The sequence below is a fragment of the Cydia fagiglandana genome, chromosome 22, assembly GCF_963556715.1.
Source record: "Cydia fagiglandana chromosome 22, ilCydFagi1.1, whole genome shotgun sequence".
Lineage (NCBI taxonomy): Eukaryota > Metazoa > Arthropoda > Insecta > Lepidoptera > Tortricidae > Cydia > Cydia fagiglandana.
In genome coordinates this window covers 13,830,945-13,853,252 of record NC_085953.1, presented here as the reverse complement: position 1 = coordinate 13,853,252, position 22,308 = coordinate 13,830,945, and the positions used below count along the sequence as shown (strand labels likewise).

The window sequence follows — 22,308 nt, the reverse complement described above, 5'->3', positions numbered from 1 at the left end:
GCGCACTTGCTACCTCCGCCCTAGTAGACCCATGTGGGGATTGGGGAATCACCCACTATGGTAGTACCATTGAACGGGGGGCACTAAAGTACTTAATGCCCCATAGAGCCTGCAGCCCGCTTGCGGGCTGCCCGCTGGAACGTCGCAGTTGAATGCTCACCGCGATCCTGCGCCGCTCCGTTATAGGCGGAGGTGGCACTCGTTGGGTTTTTAGTAGGGCTCGCGGTCGAGTCCGTGTTTCGTTTACACGTTTCGAATACCCGTTTCCGAATAACACGTACACGGTTTTCTGGCCCGTTCCGCACGTGTAATTAAGAAACGTGTAATTGAGATCCGTCTCCACGGATAAACGGGTATTCGAAGAAACGGATCTTATTTACCCGTGGCTCCGGACACGTCCTTGACGAGTAGCGAAGGAACGAGCCGGCGCGACGTACTTAAGAGCTACAAATAAATAGACAAAAGATTCATGACGAGTTTCCGTTATATCTAACCTTATTCCGTGGTCCATAGAGTCGAAATTCAACAAACGGTTTAAATACTCGTAACCCTTTTCTGCACAGGTAGTTTTTGCTTTCAATGTTGCAATACGAGTAGAAAATTAGAAATACAGTATACCTATGCTACTTATCAAAATAGTATTTTGTATAAGACTTCAAATACTAATACTTTATGGTTTATTATTAATAAATCATTTGCTTCGATATATTTGCTTCTTTAATTTTAGCCGCTGCATTTGTTACAATTTCATGTATGTGTAGACAGGTTCTTCTTAGTACACCGACATAAAGCTTAGAATTGGCTATGGCAGGTCTGATAACGATTTGGGATGCTACTTGTCTTCGGCGATATCAGACAAAAGGGTATTGGAAAACAACACGTTGAATGGAACACCACCGGCTGGCATTTATTACCTGAGCACTAGTGTGAAAGTGACCCAAGTGAACATGAATGATTACCAATTTTGAGATCTATTTTAATGTATTTAACAATATAATTGCAAGGTAACCAAGGTAGCATGGGTTTTTAAAGTTCTCGCGTGAAATCCTGCGTTTCAAATGCCGCTTTTGTGTACTTTTTTTTGCATCGTTGGTGGATTTGCTGTTCTCGCGCAACAGTTAGGTAATTGATAAAAATAACAAATGACCTCAAAGTAGTAGTAGGTAGTATTTATCTGCACACCTATTCTTCGCGAAACTATATAACTTACACCATTATAGGTATATAAAATGTGTTTCTTTGATTGAAATGTAATATGTAATGAAATTAGCTTAAAAGTAATAATAGTAAAAAAATGAAGGTTCTAAACTAGGGACGGGTAGGTTTAAAAGTAAAAATAGTAGACTATATAGAATAAGGACACCTACTTCCATTCATATATTGTATAGTTGGCTAAATATGATATATTAACACATGTGTTAAAACTGTTATAAATAATTTTAAAAAATTCTTACGCTAAACGACTTCATCTGAAGTTAACATTCAATACTAGACCTTGCATACCCAGACCTAGAGCATTGATTGGCTCAAACTGTTTCGGATCCGTTCGGACCGGTGTTAAGTACCCGTGTAAACGGAGATACGTATCTGAGAAACGTTTCTTGGGAACGTTTCTTGGATACGTATCCGGATCCCGGCGGTTCCGTGTAAACCGTGTTCTTAGCACCGCCGGTCTTAAGAACACGGGTATTCGTTTCGGCGTGTAACACGGATACCGGGAGCCCTAGTTTTTAGACGGTAGTAGGTCCACGCCCTTTAGTCCGTCATACCCGTCTTGCTCCCCTCGAGACGGGATGCGTAAAAGCATTTTCCCAACGTTAAAAAAAAAAAAAAAGGTCTACATCTCACAAAGCCACTAGTATTTAGTTGCCTATGAGTGACATCTGGTTGGACATCGCGTTGGTTTACGGCGTTGAGATTAAACAGTGGCGCCCCTAATCGGTGTCATTTTCCTACCAAACTATTTGATTAAGGTCTCGAGTGCAGCACGGCATGTAACACGAGTTGCTAATGGGACTCGAACATCAAAGGGGAAGCTCTTGATCAGTCACACTGTCTCCATACGTTATAGCAGTAGAGATATTTACTCGTATAAGATAAATAAAGTCTAAGAAAAAAACGTGCCTCAGAAATAAAAAAAAAAGTCATTCTCTAATAGATGGCGCACACACCTTTGGCCTATTCTCGGCTAGATGGCGTTGACGACACCGGTTGATATTTAACAATTTTAACACATATCAGTGAAAGAACATGGGTCAGTATGAAACAATAAAAATTAAAAAAAAAATCATTTATCCGTAAACATATTTTGATTAATTTATACATTTTCAACTTTATTTTAAGTTTTAATCGTGTGTCGATAGATGGCAGTAAATATACCGTGACTACAAAATTTACTTTGGCAATAGCCCTCTATACTATCTATTCTCTTTGGTTATAGTAATCACACCGAGTCGTTCGCCGCCTGCAAACAATGCCGGTAACCTAGCAAACTCACTCTGTATTACGTATTTCATATAATTTATTTTATTCCAGATTAGATGGAGGTGTTCCGAGGTCAAGAAAAACTCGTAGACAGGTGACTGAGGTGGTATTGCCATGCGATGCGACGACCACCGGAACACATGGTCAAAAATGGCTGTTGCGGCTCGGGGACCAGGTAGACCCCAGGTTACCTACTGGATGGCAGTTGTAAGACAAAGTAAGGAAACGTAAAACCACAGAAGACGATGGGCCGACCCCAAAATGAAGTAAATAGGAATGTGCCAGGAGATCTCTGTTCGGGACTTAGCATGTTTTGGTGCAAGCGGAGCTGCTCGCGGCGAGCGCCCAGACCTTATCACCGAGCAAGTGTGTGTGTAGGTATGTATGTTGGTGTGTGTTGGCGATCGTACTCACAATGATGATGTCGAGGTTCTCGGCGAGGTGGTCGGGCAGCGTGCGGCGCGCCACCTCCTCGTCGCTCATGCCGTTGAAGCGGTCGTTCTTCTTCCCTCCGAGCAAGTGTGTGTGTGTGTATGTTGGTGTGTGTTGGCGATCGTACTCACAATGATGATGTCGAGGTTCTCGGCGAGGTGGTCGGGCAGCGTTCGGCGCGCCACCTCCTCCTCGCTCATGCCGTTGAAGCGGTCGTGCTTCTTCCGCTCCTTGACCGGCCGGACCTCTTGGCCCTCTAGCTTTATCTCCATCCTGGAAACAAACATATTCGTTATTAAAGTCCTCAGAAATAAATCCTTAAAGGCTTGGTCACACAGGCGCATATTCCGGGCGGGGCGTGAGCGGCGCGCGCCGTGTTTACATATAAAACGCTCACGCCCCTCAAGGAAAACGCGCCAGTGTGACGGAACCTTAACCCTTTATAGGGCACGTTCTTCAAGATCCCCCAAATATGTACACTTAGCGCCACTTGCACCATCCCACTAACCCGGGGTTAACCGGTTAAACCTGGGGTTACTATGCTTACCAGTACAATTTGACACTGGGTTAACGGATTAACGTGTTAACGGATGGTGCAAGTTGCGCATAGAGAACTTTATAGTAGATCAATAAAATCGTCGGTTATAAGGACTGTATCGTTTATTATAAATACAGATAAAACCTGGTCTAACTGTTGACGTGTGTATTATTTTGTATTACTATGTTCTTAAGGTATAATCTGGGGGTATTTTTAAGACATATCTGATATTAGAATGTTTTACATTTATTTTATTTTAGGGACTTTATGATGATTTTAATACCTTCTAGCAAATGTAATTCGGACAAGCCTATCGAGCTTAATTTGAGACTATTTCACCGATTCCTTAGTACGATTTAAAGAAACAAAAGGTTAATATGCTGCCAAAATATGCCATCTAAGTGTCCTTTTCATGATTGCTCAATTGAACATCCACAGAATAAATGTGGTGTATTTTATCTTTACATGAAAACGACTTTTTATGCAACATTTTGGATTCCCGTCAATTTCTGACGCCAGGGAAATGACGGAAACAGCTAAAAGAATCTACCGAAATCCAAAGCCTAACGGACATTCATGGCGTTGAACCATGGCTAGAACAGGTCGATAGAAACGCTCCATGATGGTTATATTGTATACCAAAGTCGGGGTTGTCGTAAGTAACATGCCATATTTTCAAAAAGGCCACCAAGCACAGATCCAAAACTTTTTTTCCAACTAAAAGAAATGATTAGACTATGCCCAGATGTTTCGCTTTACGAATCATATGTAATTGCTGTTTACATAGTACGATTTTTTTTGTGTAATACTTATCTTGTTCGCAAACCGTAAATTTTCTTGTAGTATTTGTCCGAAATCGTTGTAGTTACTCGGGAGGATTGGGTAAATATTGTCCAAACCATATGCTTTACGTGATCTCCCAGGACGAAATGTTACTTATTATTAAAGCACTAATTAAACTATATGTGTAATTTTTTAATAAAAACATAATACCAGAAAAAACGGCTAAGTAAAGTTGTATTTATAATAAACGATACAGTCCTTATAAATATAGCTGAGACTGATTCGAGGGACAACTGATTTACTGTCACTTGTATTGCAACACTTGCAACTTGCACCGATCGCTTGCGACTTTTGATGAATTGCGGCGTTTCATCGATCGATTGAATTAATTACTCCTATCTTAGTTGGCGATGTATCGAAAATCGCATGCGATTTATTGCAAAGTCTGTAAAGCCATTAGACAGTGAGATGTGGGTACGTAGTATGCATTATTACGTATTCTGTGCCGCAGGCTAAAATAGAACGATTAGAGTTGACGTCACGCACTAGGTAGACTCTGGGAGTGGGTCAATTGTACGTGGTTGTCACGAGACTTTCCATTTCTGGACTCCCTCACAAGTGAACCTAGTAAAACCTCGACAGCACGAATCTCAAGGGAAACACCAAATAAAAACTTTTAACGAGACCCGCTACACAGATATTGACCCGAACAACACGTATCCTAAACTTAGATTTAGAATAACAGTTTTGAATAATTCACGGTTGGTTTCACTAGACTTATATCACATATAAGTTTAGAATTTGAAACTTGACGTCTCTTCAAAAGTCGTAAAGTTCCATTATAGTCTTTTTCAAATTCCAAGGGTACGCTGACAGATGTCATCTCAGAAAATTGCGAGATTTGTCATTTTTAGATTATAAATTATACGGAGATGACACCTGTGCCTGACACTCTTCGAGTTTGAAAATACTATAATCATTTTTTTTTTTATTCAACTTTAAGCCTTTATAAGGCAGAGGGAATATATTTCCCACCTGATTTTGAACTTTATTTCAAAGTGATAGAGTTAAATTTTGCATAATTCCAGACACCCTTATGCCTTATAAAAGGTTAAAACTGGGATCTTCAAACTATGACCTGCGAAAAGTCAAATTCCATAGAATCCAAAAGAAAGCTAGGTTCTAATAGCCTGGGAGCTCGTGACAAAAAGTCTGAAGCCCCTGCACTAAGGGGTGTAAACGGAATTTTTCTCCTTCTAAGCGAAAACGTCGCGGGCGGATTCTAGTCAATATTTTAATCAGCATCCAACGTATCTGTTTATAGCAGTATCCACGTGGCACGGACAGAAATATCTCGTAAACACCGCGGCGTCCGTCTCCCTCGCACCCGAGGGCGTGGGACGAGCGCGAGCGAGACGCCATGTCGGTTACGTGGGTAAAGGGGACATACGTTTTGAATTACGATCGAAAGGGGAGCGAGTACACGACCCTCAGTCATGAGGTTACGACGAAGAAGAAGAAAGATCGTTACTAATAATCAAAGTTCAAAGCAGGGTTGGGCAAAATACTGGCTTCCACGTATTTCAAATACAAATTACAAAATACATTTTTAAAAGTATTTGAAATACCAAATACAAACTACTTTGGTGACTGGTATTTGAAATACAAAATACAAATTACAGTGTTTAAAATAATGTATTTCAAATACAAAATACTTTTCATTTTTTTTGTTTAATCATTTAGTTTTTTAACGAATATCCTTTCCTAAAACCGTATAGGGTCATTGCGCTTGTTTTTGTCCAGCTCTAGTTTTCATCCACTTGACGAAATTTGAATATAAACCTACATTGCTGCAAATAGTAAATTAAAAATGAAATATATTATTTGCCTATGGGAGCGTTCAAGTATTACGTAACGCAATTTTTGGACATTTTTGACCCCCCTCCCCCTCCATGTAACGCGCCGTAACGTTTTTCCGTCTTGTCCCCTGGCGGTTGACGAAAAGTTCCGCGCAGAATAACTCGCGCATTGTACCTATTTGCCCTCGTACAAGTCGTACATTATATTTAAAAAAAAACGTCCCATTTTAGGATCATAGAATTTAATAAAATGTATTTTGTAGAAATGTATTTTGAAGCTTGAAGTATTTGAAATACAAAATACATGTGAGTGCAGTATTTGAAATACCAAATACAAAATACTTTTCCAGGTAGTATTTGAAATACAAATACAAAATACTATAATGTATTTCAAATACGTATTTCAAATACATGTAATTGAAATACTGCCCAACCCTGGTTCAAAGAAACAAATTGTGGGCACGAGCAAACGCCGGCTGTGATGTTTGGCATTATTTGTTAGCTGTCAAGCAATGTGACAGCTGACATATAATTCCAAACATTACAAACGGTTTGTGCTCGCGCTCTGCGCAGGTGACCAGGCTGTACACATCTGGTGCGTTTCGGCCTTTAATAGTCGCCTGCAAAAATATTCTGCCTCCTTTAGCCCATTATACAAAAGAAAGGCAGTCTAAAGGAAAGCAGTGTTGATTAAAGTGTCATAAGGCAGTCTAATTTAAAATCAATACTGTAGGAAGTGTAGGAAATAAGAAATAACGCTAAATTTCTTGGTTTAAAGTCGAACGAAAAAGAGATGCAACTCTGGGTGATAGATAACTTACATAAGCCAACATGCCAATCGCGTATACGCTCCGTAGTTAACGAAACGCCAATGTCTCTGTCGCACTAATATGGAAGAGTGATAGAGAGAGATTATCGTATCGTTCGCCAGGGAGCAAACGATTGTAATCTTGGCTACGCACCCCTGTGTCCAATATGACAATGTGAGACAAGATGAATAGTGTAGTTTAAACTTCTTATATGTAGGACCGTGGAGATTTTGTACCATTATTTTGACTTTGCATTTGTCTTGGCAAGTTTGGACGTGTCAGCTGGCTAGAGCATATCCGTAAAGTACTCAAAAATCTATACATTTTTAGCTTCGCAAATAACTTCGCCGTCATTTTTACTAAAACCGTGTATTGTTGAAAACGTGGTCCGTGTTCGTGTTGTTTTTGGTACGGTTACGGTACGCAGCAGAAAACCTTGTCTAGCGAGCTCTAGGTATCGATCGGGCGAGCTAGGGAGTAGGGTGTAGTGTCGGGATCCCTTGGCAGAGTCGAGTGGTTCCGTACAATCACGAGCGAAACATAACTAGGGAACAAATCAGATTAATTTTATTATTTTGAGTTGCCTTGGAAACCTTTTGGTAACATTTGTATTCTATAACAGTTTGTTAACGACGTTTGAAAATTATAAACAAATTACTTTGTTACTATTATAACCAACTTCAAGAAAAAGGAGGTTCTCAATTCGCTGGAATCTTTTATTTTGTTTCACTGTCGTTTCACAATGTAGCTTAAACATGTCAACGAAGCCATACAATCTGACAACTGACACTATTTAACATGACATGACTCCCGAGACAATCCCGATAGACCGTTTCCATGTATCTCCAAAGCGATCATTTCCGTCACCGTGTGATACACTGGAACTCCTCCGGGGGAGTTACGAGGTTTACGACTATAAGTCTTGTTGTCCAAGGTAGCAATTACTAATTTCCTTGAAATGGAGTTACGAGGTTTGCGACTTAGGCCGACGATTAGCAATATTTCTTGATAGCGGTGTTATAGTTTTACCGCCATAGAAGAGTCCGTCTGGGCTAAGTCTGCAACCACCACCACTTAGAAGGTTGTCAGTCCTCAACAGTGCGTTTCTCGTAAAACTTCCTACACAGCACAGCTAAACTGTCGCCCGCGGTGTTTGCGGAACTTATACGACCTTCAGACCTTCAAGAAAAGAGCGGACTCCCATCTTAAAGGCCGGCAAAGCACTTGCAACCCCCCTGGTGTTATGTGATGGGTGTCTATGGGCGACGGCAATTGCTAACCATAAGGCGATTCCTCTATCATAAAAAAGCGATAGAGTGTGAAAAATATGGAAGTACCGCCTTAAACTTCAAAATCCTATGAAAACATAAAGTTTACATAGTTGGTCAAACCAATTTGTCAGTCAGTAAGAACCAGGAAACCCATCCTTTTCTTTTGGGTGCTAGTACTAGTGTAAGACAAAGATAGTATGATTTTCTCTGTCTATGATTGAAATGAGACAGTCCTTTGATAAACTATAGTAGCGGCGACACACTTGCCAAGCAAAACAGTGGCGCATAATTAGTTTAAACAAACTCTAGCTCCTCTTATAAACACCCAGCGCCCCGTTTTCGAAAATTCAAGAATGGAGCTCGGTCTCGTCGACCTTGCGGGGTGCTCCGGGTGACACAATTAGTCTGGGGCGGTGACCCCGCGGCCCGAGAGCCCTACACGACACGGAACCCACTCCACGCTACGGCTCTCTGCTGGGGATCGTGTTGGGATCGATAGTTGCAACATTTTTTTGTGATGTCTTAATGAGCATAAGGAAGACGAATTTTGAAAGTTTTACACTAAAGTCCGTAAACCGCCCGACTATAGTCCAATATTACAACTATGGTCCACGAGTATAGTCACCTGCAATAATATGATACTCTTCGAAGGCAGCAAAATATCTAACACGATCTTATTTGTAGAGTATTAAGAGCGTGTCACATATTTTTGCGGCCTTCGAAGAGTAACATATTATTGCAGGTGACTGTACAATACAAAATTAAGTATCTTCAATACCAAATACCAATTTTTTTTCTGTTTTATTTTCTTCAAGTGTTTTGCAATTCACGAGATCCAGATAAGATAAGAGTCACACTTGAACGAAGATATTTGAGTTACTTACGACTTACGACCATAGCTTGGGGCTTTTGGACTACCTATAGTTGGGCCGTTTTACGGAAAGAACTGGTTTAGACAAGGTGCCATTCAATAATTACGGGGAGCGCGTTCGAACATGTCTTATTTTGTAAGAAAAAAATAAAAATACAAATAAATAGGGGGGTGGGAGGGGATTTTGGTAGTTCTTACGTAAGGACACAAAAATGCGCGAAGTTAAGATTAAACTTTAAAAACCCATTGTTCCAGAGATGTTCCAGTGGCACTAGTGGCAGATCCACTTTCTGAGTGAGTTTTGCGAATGATAAAGAAAAACGTTAAAATAAAACAAAAAAATATTTTAATTAATAAATATTAAACGGGGGTAAGGGGGTCAGCCTAATATTCTTATTTTTTCTTACATAGGGATGGGAGGGGGTCAAAAATTGGCTAAATCGTTTTACGTAATAAATGAATGGCGACCAACGAGTTACAACATCGTGCAGATATATCATTGTAGCTTGAAAGTAAACCATAGGTCTGGAAATCTCGAGACCTGTCACCCTCGCCCCTGAGCGGCTACCGCGAAAACCGAAATTCGCAAATTGCGGGGATCTTTCTCTTTTACTCCAATGAAGGCGTAATTAGAGAGACAGAGAAAAATCCCCGCAATATGCGAACTTCGATTTTCGCGGTTGTAGCCCTGTTCATCGGAACGCGGGAACATCGAATTCGAAGCGAATTTCGCGACATCCGCGCCTGCATACGAGGGGTAAACCGAAATGCTCGGGAATTTAAAAAACTAAGTACACTAGATATATAAATTATATTTTATTGTTTTTCGAAGTACTCTCCGTTACAATCAATGCACTTTTGCATTCTTTTAAACCAGTCATTGAAACAGTAATTCCAGTTTGAACTCGACATTGCCAAAATGGCCGATTTATAGGCTTCGACGGCGGCTTCTGGGTTCTCAAACCGTTGACCACGCAATAAATCTTTAATTCTAGGGAATGTAAAAAAATCGTTTGGACTCAGGTCAGGGCTGTATGGAGGATGGGACATCAACTCAATGTTTTCCTCGTTCAAAAATTGATTTGTTTTACGGGCGGTGTGGGAGCTCGCATTATCGTGATGTAAGATGACACGTCGTGTGGGGTTCCCTCGGCGAAGTTCGGCCAGCATCTCAGGCAAACAAACTGTAATATACCAATCAGCGGTAACCGTTCTTTGTTCTTGTAAAGGAATTGTGGCAATATGTCCTTTTTTTGAGACGAACGAAGCCACCATTTTCTTCGACACGCTGCGGGAACGCACAACTTTCGTTGGTTTGACCTCGTCTTCGAAGACCCAAACTGCCGACTGGTGCTTTCTTTCAGGCTCATAGGAATAAATCCAGGATTCGTCACCCGAGACAATGTTATAAACGGCTTTTGACCTTCCTCCATTGTAGCGTTTTAGAGTAGATCGGCACCAATCGACACGAGCCGCCTTTTGCTCTTCTGACAAATTATGGGGTACCCACCGGGAAATCAATTTTCTGACACCCAACTCACCATGCAAAATCGTGTGGATTGCAGTCATTCCAATGCCTATGGATGCCCGAATCTGCTCGTATGTCACATGTCTATCTTCTTTCAGTATTTTTTCTACAGCCGCGACGTTTTCAGGCGACACCGCTGTTTTCGGCCGACCTGTTGAAGGCACGGTGCTGAGAGAGGCACGACCCCGTCGAAACTCTGCATACCAACGATATATAGTCGTTTGACTCGGTGCTTCCATTTCATATATAGAAACAAGCTCATTAAGACAGTTATCTGGAGATAACCCTCGGCGAAAGTTGTGATAAATAATGGCACGAAAATTTTCACGGGTGAGCTCCATTTCGTCCAGCGACTTGTCAATTTGAAAATGGAATTTAAAAAATATGACGCTATTTTTTTAAATTGTGAAAACGGCATCGTGACTGTCAGTTGCCAGTACGCGTGTGATAAAAAAAGATTTAATGTAGCTCAGTTTAAAGTACTCTATTCCCGATCATTTCGGTGTGCCCCTCGTATTTATAGCCGGGCCACAGGTGGATGAATGGACCGGTTGCACTATCAACCTCGCTTTACATTACATATTAGTCATATTACTATAAACTAGTAGTTCGCTCTTCATTTAATGCACAAAATATAATGTCCTACAACACGTTTATTTACCTAATTTCATTTCAATTAGTACAATTTAATTAAGTTAGTTCTTGAGATTAGTTGTCAAGCGCACCCCAGGCTAACATGAGCCGTGGCAAAAATGCCGGGACAACGCGAGGAAGAAGAAGAACAATTTAATTAAGTTATTGCGTATCAAAAACAAACTATCCACCTTAATATAAAATAGTGCTCTGGGTCAGGGCACTAAACTCAAAATTAATTGCATCTTCTTGCGCTACCTATACGTCGTTTATTTACCATCTTCTTCCGTAGTTTCTTACTGTCACAAAAGATTTAATTAGAGCCCTAATCTGTGTAATTTCCAACAGACACCTCCAGGCCACGTGCCAGACTTTTCCAAACTTAAAGCAACATAGACGCTCCTCGTACAACTTTTATACGACGTTCCGGTCCCAGCGGCAGCGAGTTTCAAACTTTTACAGGCCAATTCGGACGCGCATCTGACATCATACCGATATTGGAATCATATCAGTTAGCTATCATTCGCGCGGGCGTTTCACTCACATTATCAGGGTGTTTGGTACATCGTTTGCCAAATTAAAACGGCAGATAGGTTGAGTCATTTGCTGTCACTCAGGCCTAGAAATTTTTAATTTGGCGCAAAAAAAAATTTTTCACTTCTATAGCCGCGTCTCCACCAAGCGCACGCACCTGCGAGGCAGCCTCGCGAGCCAAATGCTCGGTCTGTGTGGACGTGCCTCGGGGCCGTTCGGGCGCACGTTGGCTCGGCCGAGCGTGCCTCGGAGTCGAGCCGTCCGCTGTCGGTAACGGTAAATGTGACATGCTCAAAGGTGCCTCAGTGTGCGCTGTTCGTTCGGTGTGGACTGGTGGTGGTTTTGGCTCGCGAGCGCAAATAGTTTTAAATAATTATGAACTCTTAAGAGCAGTCGATCCGTTTGATTCAACTAAGGCCTGATTCGAAACAAATTTGACAAATTCAGAGTGATTTTTCTTGGATATTTTCTAGCTTACTTTATATATACACTACGACATTATAATTATCAGAATCACAAAATTATTATACCAAAAAATTTTTTTTTTATCAATTCTAAGATGATCAAAAAAATCAAATAAACGCCGCCGTCTTTTTAATTAGGCGCCAAATTGCTGTCAAAAACTTGATAAGTATGGAAGAAACTTGCACATAACTAATTTCCAACATAACCTGTTACCTAATATTATACCAATACTGAAAGGTAATTTCATTGCAATATCCATGAAACAATGAGGATCTAGACATATCTTCAAATATCTGGCGTATCAGGAATTTCGTCGATGTGGTGTCAGTTACCGGGCATTGGTTACTTTTCGACAGAGAAATCGACACCAACATCACTAAAAGAAACGGTTCGCAGCTTTAGTTTAATAATGCGGATTTCCAATATTACTTTGATAATATTTGGAGATGATCCACGATGTTTATGAGGCAATCAGCATGCTTAAGCCAGTACCCTCGAAATCGGACCAAAAAACTTGATTCAACAAAGTCCCACAGTATTGACCTATTGAACGGTATGGAGTGGAGTGTCCAAGGAATTAGTTCGTTAAAACAACAAGAACTATATGCAATATAATATTTCAAAATAAACATTGTTCTTGATAGGACTCAAACTAAGAAACTGTCAAAAAACACTGTCGGATGTATGATGGAGGGCTTACAACAAAACTAACGACAGGAGCGGGAAGAAATGGAAAATGATGAATTTACTTATAAATAACAATTTTTAAACAAATTTTCAATAAATTATGGAAAAACAAATCTTGATTCAGCTAGCTTCAGTACCATTAATAGGGTTTTCAATTTGGCAGATTGAATTCGAATCAGGCCTTATATGGTGAACATATAAGATGTTGTGGGATCCCAAAGATCCAAAACATTTAAATAAATGTACGCGGGGAATTGCTTATAATTGATATAATCAGTCCCACTATTAATCGGTGCTTGTAACATAACATGTCTTCCATCCATTGCTCCAACATGGGGGAAATTCCATTTATTCTCAAATTCTTCCGATATAGCTAGCAACTCTTCTTCTAAAAAAAAGTCTAGATATTATTCATTGCATTTATGTTTTTGCTTTGCCCTAACCCAACACAAAAACAGTGTTGTTGGTCGTTACCAACAGCACTGTTTTTGTGTCGACAATGTAGTAAAAATGTGATTTTATTACATTGTGCACTTCACTAGAAATGGGTCCTCAACCAATTCCTTATCATTAAACTAGAAAAGGACATTAACAAATAAAGAGACACTGTTTGCTGGTTTCAACTATGCACACGTGAGATATTAACGAACAAAAGAAAAACCGTGGCAGAATAAAACAAAACCATAAATAAATAACCAGGAAGGAACAACAGAACAATTTGCACAAGCCAGGTCAGTTGACCTTGACCGGCTAGTAACAATAGATGCACGTGCCCCCGTTGTTCCAGACAGACCCAAACAACCAGAACATTGTTCCTCTTTTTTAAACAATAAGCCAGTAGAAAAGTAGCACCAGCAGAAATAACACAACTATCCATCGCGAATTGCCTCGGACTTCTGATGGCTCGGTCTGCCTCGCGAGGCTCGCTTCAGTGTCTCCGAGCTAAGCCGCGAGGCTGCCTCGCGCGGCCAGGCTCGCGAGCCACACATCCGAGGCTGCCTCGCGAGCGCGTGCGCTTGGTGGAGACCCGGCTTATGACAGTTTTTCGTAAATTTCAAATTTTTACTTGCGTAGTAGTAAAAAAAACTATGGCCAATTTTGTTTTTCTAGGCATGAGAAGATAGCAAATGACTCAAGCTATCTGCCATTTTAATTTGGCAAACGATGTACCAAACACCCTGAATAATTACGGACAAGTCAGAACGAAATGAACGCGCGAATGACAGCTAACTGAGGGTCTACCGCGAAAATCGAAAATTAAAATTTCGTTATACGCCTGTCCATCGCTAGAGTATGCAAAAGTGATAGAGAGGCAGATAACGAAATATCGCTTTTCTCGGTAGGCCGATATGATTCCAATATCATTCGAATATCGGTTTGATGTCAGGGGCTCGTTCGAATTGGCCTGCAAGTTACAATGTGCGAGCTGACAGCGATCAGCTGAGCTAATTTGCGAACATTCCCAGACCAACTTTGATACTAACTGTGAGCACTAAGGACTAACGGTAATGCCTGGATTTCGGGAAACGTTGGCAACTTTCTTTGTCTATAAATAGTATCGTCTTTGGTATGCGGAATCTGGGAATTCAGTTCGCCTGTTGTCTTGTTGCAATGTCGCGCAATTTATAGTATAGGTACTAGCTACCCGCCCCGGGTTCGCACGGGTTACACAAAACCTTAACAAATTATATACCTTAACTATACAGGGTGTCCCAAGACTATGGGACATCAAGGGAAAGTACCTTAAATATCGTAGATAGGATATTTTGCTGAAAGAAGACATTATTTTAATTTAAAGAACAATTTGAACTGCATTCATAGATTTTTAAATAATTACATGGTTGAACCGGGAATCCAACCCGCTACACGAGAAAAACAATCACCCTGTAGTTTTATCATACCGATCGAAAGGCTTCATCATAAGGATTATTTTTTGCTAAATAACACAGTGTCAGAAACAAAAGGAAGACCATAAAATTTAACATTTGATATGAAATTTAGCAAAATAGTCAAAAGAGTGCGACTTTGTATTCAACAGAATGGGACTCATTATTGAGCAATTGATAAATTAAATTGATTAATTTTGAACTAAAAATGTTAAAATTCATGGTCTTCCTTTTATTTCTGACACTATGTTATTAGCAAAAAATAATCCTTATGATGAAGCCTTTCGATCGGTATGATAAAACTACAGGGATGATTATTTTTCTCGTGTAGCGGGTTCGATACCCGGTTGAACCATGTAATTATTAAAAAATCTATGAATGCAGTTTAAATTGTTTTTTTAAATTAAAATAATGTCTTCTTTCAGCAAAATATCCCATCTACGATATTTAAGGTACTTTCCCTTAATGTCCCATAGTCTTGGGACGCCCTGTATACTCCTCAAGAATCACTCTATTGATTGGTGAAAACCGCATGAAAATCCACTGAGTAGTTTTGGAGTTTATCGCGAACATAAATATTTAGAGGGCCAAAGACCTTGAGTCATTTTGAAATAAGGACTACAGTAGAGGAGCTAGAGCACGTTTATCGATCCTGGCTTCAGTCCTTTTTGCTAATACAATAGATGATATACGTACATGTACATAGTCGTTGCTATAAGGTACTATACTTATATTGTATTACGGAGCAACAACAGACGTGTTCCAATCGCTTCCCGAACATAATGCTCATCAAACAGCGTAATGGCTTCTCTACACGATGGGCCAACGCCGGGCCGGGGACATTTAAATAAATAAAATAGAGGGAGCAAGTGATATTCCTATCTCATTCTACCGCATGGCTGCGTCCTTTGGAGTGCCCGGCGTTGGCCCATCGTGTAGAGGAGCCATAAGCCATTGGTCTCCGCTTAGCTTCGTTGTCAAAGTAAGGACGCTAAGTAGGTACAAAGAATTTCGTACATTGACATGCCATTTCCCATACCGAAAATGGGTATTCACAATGTAACTCGTAAGGGAGTTCTCACACCGTCTGGAATCTAGATAAGCCTTTAGACGCGTAGTAGAAATAGAAGTTGTTCAGTACAAGTACATAGACTACATATTACTACAGTAGGTACGTACGACCTAAATGTCTCATTTATTTTTCATTTTATCTCCATCTCATCTCTGTTCACTCCTACACCCCAAGAGCGATAGAGACGAAGATAGAACTTCGCATTTCTAGGTAGCTCTGTTCAGAGACGTATGCTCGCTCATCGCGAATAACAAGCCCAGATACCGAGGATGCGACGAGGAAAACCAAAGCAGGGCTTTACGAAAAACGCCCTATTGTCTGAGGATGTGTTGCTCAAAATTGAACCTTGTTACTGCGAGACGAGGGCATAAGTTTGAGTGTTGATAGATGACACGTCAAGTGTGAACGTGACGCGGCGAGGCCGACAGATAACAACCGGCTATAATCCTTCCGCTTTCTGAACCTAACGCGACAGAACTACGGAATATTGATGTAATTATAATTTATATTTATGTTCTTTACAAGTTACAAACAAAAAATGTATTGGCAAAATACTGTAAAGACCCATTTAACGAGTAAGTATATGACGTTATCGTAGGCGCTTTAAAAGGCTCAATAAAGGACTCGACTCGGGACTAACAAGTATCGGAAGTTTTTTTATAGAGTCGCGTTCTTCAGACTCAATAGACTCGAGTTCCTACCAACCAACACCATAGTAGCGAGCCTGGGGGGGGGGCATCAGGCAACCTAGCAATGGTTTTGAGATGGAAATCTAAGTGCCATGCCATGTGCCTAGGGGCCCAAGGTCTCTAAATGCGGGCCTGGGTATACTAGTAAAATATATGAACATTCGGATCTAGCGATCGAACGCGTCACGAGTGCGGTGCGCACGCAACGCATGTTTGCCGTAGATTACGCGATTAGCGAACCTTGCATGGGTTGCGCTAATTAGGCGCGCAATCTGAAGCGAACATGCGTGCGCGCTCGCGGCGCATTCGCCGGGTTTAGACGCACCTGGAGAATAGTGGTACGATGCGACATCGTGCAGTGGAAATCTCTGTATAACGACGTGCATTTCACGAATTCACCATTCACAATACCACGTCGTGGATTCAGATCTAAATTTGAAATTGAAATCTGAAATCTCCTGCTGGACACTCTAGCTGGGGCGAGGGCGAGTCAATGAAATAACATTAGTAAGACAAGGGCAATCTGGAGTGAAGGTAATGTGGTTTTCGTTTTTTAAATTCGCTCAAACGCCTGAAAATTAGGCAAGCCAGTGGGAATGGAGTTTAATGGCCACCCCGCGACTGACAGAGTCGTTTACTACACTTAAACTACAAACTCACCCATTCTCGTCCTTAATCTTCTTCTTCCGCCCTCTCTTCTTGGGCTGGTTGAGCATCATCTGCGGATGCATCTGCATGTGGTGCTGCGGATGCTGCGGGTGCATCGCGTGCGGGTGCTGGTGCATCTGCTGGTGGTGCTGGTGCGGCTCGAGCGTGTGGTGCTGCGGGCCGCCCAGCATCGCGCACATCGCGTCCTCCTCCACGAACGAGTAAGGGTCGTCACATTCACGTTTAACACCGTTATACATGTCCTCGTCTCTTTTATGGTGTTGCTGGTGTGGGTGTTGGTGTGGGTGCGGCTGGGGCTGGTAGTGGTGCGCGTGGTGCGACATGTCGTACGGCGCGTCGGGCTCGCGCTTGAACCCGTACGGGTCGGAGTACTTCGGGAAGAACGGGTAGTCGGGCTGCGGTTGGGGCTGCTCGAAATGTCTGTAAGGGTAGTGGCGTTGCATCAGCTCGTAAGGCTCAGGCTCGTGCTCGGGCTCCGGCTCGAGCTCCTGCTCGGGGGAGGGGTTGTGCGGGGTGGGCGGGGCGGGGGAGGGGTCGTGCGGCGCGGGAGGGGGCGCGGGGGCGACGGGCGCGGGGGAGCCCTCGGCGCTGGAGGGCTTGCGGCGCGCCTCGCCGCTGTTGCTCGTCTCGTAGCCATCGTCCTGCCCCTCTGAGCCCTTCTTCTCTGAGCCCTCCTCCCTGTAAACACAACATTGAGGCTTTAGTATAGATACTTCACAAGACGCTTTCAGTTCAGTGAGCAGCAGAAATAGCTAAACAAGGTGTTCAAAATATGTCAATGATTTCCGCCTCTAAAAATGATGACACTACAAAACACTTTTCACTTGAATTCGTCAAATGAACTTTTGTGGCTCCTTGCCTTGCGTATATTGATGATATCTACTTGAGTTGATTTCTCTTCAAAGTTTGCCGAATCCTAGGTTAGGTAGCTGGCTAATGTAGCTATCGATGACATACTTTCGCTTACAGCCGCCCCAGATTCTAAGCCCGTAAAATCAGACACACATTCGGCTCTAAATATAGCGCCGTATTACACCTATGGAATATCAATAAGATTAAAAATAAAACACGACACGAGTTGAACAGCCTTTAATGTAAACAAACAAACATACACGTCGTTTAGTATTGATAAGAGTACCTGCACTTATTGAATAATACTATCATTCACACGTTTCAAGATGAAATGGGCAATTTTACTGACATTAATGCCGCAGTATCGAAACAATTAATTGAACGTCTGTAGACCGTATGCCTTTCAAATAAGGTTGACAAATGGTCACATTGTGGCAGCGACACGATGGTACACATTGTATGAATGGAATATTGATGAACAATAATGACGAAGTAACATGTGATCACTTTCGTTGAATGGAAGCGTAATTTTAATAAGAGGGGTAATTCTTCGAGCGTTTCATCGTCGTTTTATTCATACTATGATCACTTTATTTCTGTTATAAATGTTATCGGTATCATTTTTCAATTACCTGACAGCGCTGTTTATTGACAAGATCCACCATAATGCCGACTGTACTTGACTCGTCGGGAGACTCGGCAAAAAACCGACCTAATATGAGAACGGCGAAACGAGACGAGCCCATTTTCTCTTCTTCACCTTTTTGGGCCGATCTTCCGCGGTGAATTCGAAATTCAAATATTTTTCGAAATTTCTCCTCATCTAAAATATGTTTCAGTCTTCAATCTCTGTGCATCCTCAGCAAATAATTGTTGAAATCCTTTCTCGTAGTTTGATCTCCTTTCAGCGTTTACAATAACAAGAGCCATTAGCACGGTCTTGGCACTTTAATTACCATTGGCATTTTTCTCCTACCTTATAAGTTATAAGTTATAACACTAAAACTTTACACGACACATTTCAGTGCAAAGACCCTATCAAGTTTCAAAAGTGTGAGCGTCTTTTTCTCCCCCTTAGCTAGGCGTCCCCAGCAGCGTGGGAGCGAAGCGCTGCGCCGTTAATAATAAATTGTCCCGTTCTGGGTTGGTACCCTGTATACTGGGTTTTATAATTGAGCTGTTGCCACTTGCGGTTGACATTATGTATAAAGGGGCCCACAAATTACCAATTCGCCGGACGATATCAGTCAGTCAGTCTGTCAGTTGTTCGGAACTGTCACATTTTGCAATTAACTGACAGGCTGATATCGTCCGGCGATCTGGTAATCTGTGGGCCTCTTAACAAATAAGATACACGGATATAAATAGTGGCAACAAAAGAAATACTTCTTATGTAAATAACTGTTGTTGTTACTTAGATCAGTTTTTTTAGTTATTTAAATATGTGGTTAGTTTTGGGCTGCTATTTAACTGATCACCAGATTTAATAAAATTTAATACCAAAAAAATCTACTTTACCACCCTAAAATAATGAATGATCACCAAAATTATAACACCATTTTAATGTGAAATGATTACCAATTTTATTACATTTTACTATCCTATTAAAGGAAATGACACCAAATTAATCATTATTAACCCAAAAATTGTAAATAATTACCAAATTTCAAACCCCAATTTAATGTCAATTGATAACCAAATTTTTACATCGTGCTATCCTATTAAATAAAATGACACCAAAATAATCATTGTAAACCCAAAAATAGTAAATGACCACCAAAATTAGAACTCCATTTTAATGTAAAATTATAACCAAATTTTTAAATCTTGCTATCCTATTAAAGCAAAGCAAAATTTTCTAGTTGCATTTCGTTTCTGTATGGGTTGCAGTTCAAAACCTAACCTAACCCACTTTTCTAGTAACATTTCGTTTCTGTAAGGTTCGCAGTTCAAACCTAACCTAACCCACTTTTCTAGTAGCATTTCTTATCTGGAAGGGTCGCAGTTCAAACCTAACCTAACCCACTTTTCTAGTAGAATTTCGTTTCTGTGTGGGTCGGAGTTCAAACCTAACCTAACCCACTTTTCTAGTAGCATTTCGTTTCTGTAAGGGTCACAGTTCAAACCTAACCTAACCCACTTTTCTAGTAGCATTTCGTTTCTGTAAGGGTCGCAGTTCAAACCTAACCTAACCCACTTTTCTAGTAGCATTTCCTTTCTGTAAGGGTCGCAGTTCAAACCTAACCTAACCCACTTTTCTAGTAGCAATTCGTTTCTGTAAGGGTCGCAGTGTTAACCTAGCCCACTTAACTGATAGCAGTACAAACCTAACCTAACATACTTTTCTAGTAGCATTTAAGTATGCCTACCTAAGTTATGGGGTACGGGGGTTGAGCGGGAGGGGCTAGTAATTTTGGCATCATTTTACTTTATTTGGTAATATGTATAAATTTTTTGGTATCACAGTGGTTTATTTAGGTGAAAATATCGCATTTATTTGGTCTTCAAGATTTGGTGATCATTAATGATTTTTGGTAATCATTCAATATATTTGGTATTCGAATACAATTTGAAGTGCAGTCGTAATTAAAATGGTGGTACATTTGTAATTTTAGGCCTTATTTTTTTGGTGTTCAGTAATTTTTTTTGGTAAGCATGATTTTTTTATTTAGGGTACCAAAGTATTTTTTGGTGGTCATTATATTTGTAGCCTTAGTTTTGCTCCCACACTCCCTTCTTTTGTTTAAGTCGGTGCAAACTTAGCTTTGGCGGACTCTACTCGCTTCTCCATCCATTCTTCCGTGAAAACTGTTGTAAACGATGCTCGGTTTACATAAAACAGCAGCAGTATAAAACAAACAGGTATAGCCATGCAAGTGTAACAGATCTATGTAATGGTAGTAGGTGATACTAGAAATAATCGCGCTGAATGATTTCATTTCAACATGTTTTTGTCATCTGTGTTTGTTTGTCATAAATAAATGTATTTCTATTCTATTCTATTCAAGCGCTCCAATTAATACTAATGTGGCCGCTGCAAGACGCTCCTTTGACTCTTTTTCATTACATGTCAATCTTTTTTTTTAGATTCCATTCTTTCTCTCTCGATTGAATGGAATTGTATTTGAATTTGTTTCCTCAGCTCAGTTTACACAGAATTACATTATAAAACAAACATGTAACCATGCCAGTAATAGTAACAGCTGATCGTACTATGTATGTAATGTTAGTAATAACCGCGCTGAATGATTCCATTCAGCGCTCCATTTAATTTAATTCTAATGCGCCCGCCCGCTGCCGCGTGGCGCGTGGTGCTCCTTTGGCGCGTGACTTTTACTTTTTTTACGTTATTGCTGGATACATTACGTTCTTTTCTTCTACCTAAGCGTATATTTAATGCCTTTAGTTAAAAAAAAAATTGGGTATGATTAATATGACATTATAATTTATAAAATTTGGTTCAGAGTAGTTTTTTCCCATATCAGTTTTAACCTTACTCCATAGTAGGGGAGGTCCCACTGGCCAATCCCCTACCTCCCCTATTAAAAGTAAATGTAATATGGAATTGTGATAATTATCTAATATATAAAGTCAAGATCAGTGTGGAGAAGAGTTGAGAAGACCGTCTATCAAGTAATGCTGGCTAGTTGCTCTTACGTCGCTTTTAACTCTTGCGTTTGTACAGTCACCTGCAATAATATGTTACTCTTCGAAGGCCGCAAAAATATGTGACACGCCCTTACGGCTCTATAAATAAGATCGTGTCAGATATTTTTGCGGCCTTCGTTGTGTAACATATTATTGCAGGTGACTGTACACATCCTCCACCTGCAGAAGGTCGGTGAAGCAGAAGGAGGGAAGCTCTTCCTTTCTGACTGTCTGAGCGATATAGTCACAGTACCGAGAGATTACACAGTACAAACTTTATATATAATTATTGAGCCATTTAGGCCCACTTGCACCATTCCACTAACCCGGGGTTAACCGGTTAAACTTGGCATTACCATGGTTACCAGTACAAATGGACACTAGGTTAAAGGTTTAACCGCTCAATCCCGGGTTAGAAGAATGGTGCAAGTGGGCCTTAGGGTTAGGGTTTACTTTACATTGGACATTTCATATTGTTATTAGTATTATTGACAACCAAATGAGCTTGCACCTTAGATGGGTGAACAATTAAAGTCTGTGACCGTACTACGTCAATGTGACGTCCAAATAAGATAATTACTATCATTAGACATATCTT

The 22,308-nt window shown here is 40.8% G+C and overlaps 1 protein-coding gene across 1 annotated transcript in view; it reads right to left on the bottom strand.

Moving 5' to 3' along the window:
- The window catches only part of LOC134675681 (trithorax group protein osa), an 87,596-nt gene that overhangs the window by 39,858 nt on the left and 25,430 nt on the right, over positions 1 to 22,308 (bottom strand). The window contains exons 2-3 of the mRNA XM_063534008.1: positions 17,202 to 17,888; positions 3,048 to 3,189 (exon numbers count right to left, since the gene is read on the bottom strand). Of these exons, the coding sequence (XP_063390078.1) occupies positions 3,048 to 3,189; positions 17,202 to 17,888 (829 nt within the window). The remainder of the gene's footprint in view (positions 1 to 3,047; positions 3,190 to 17,201; positions 17,889 to 22,308) is intronic.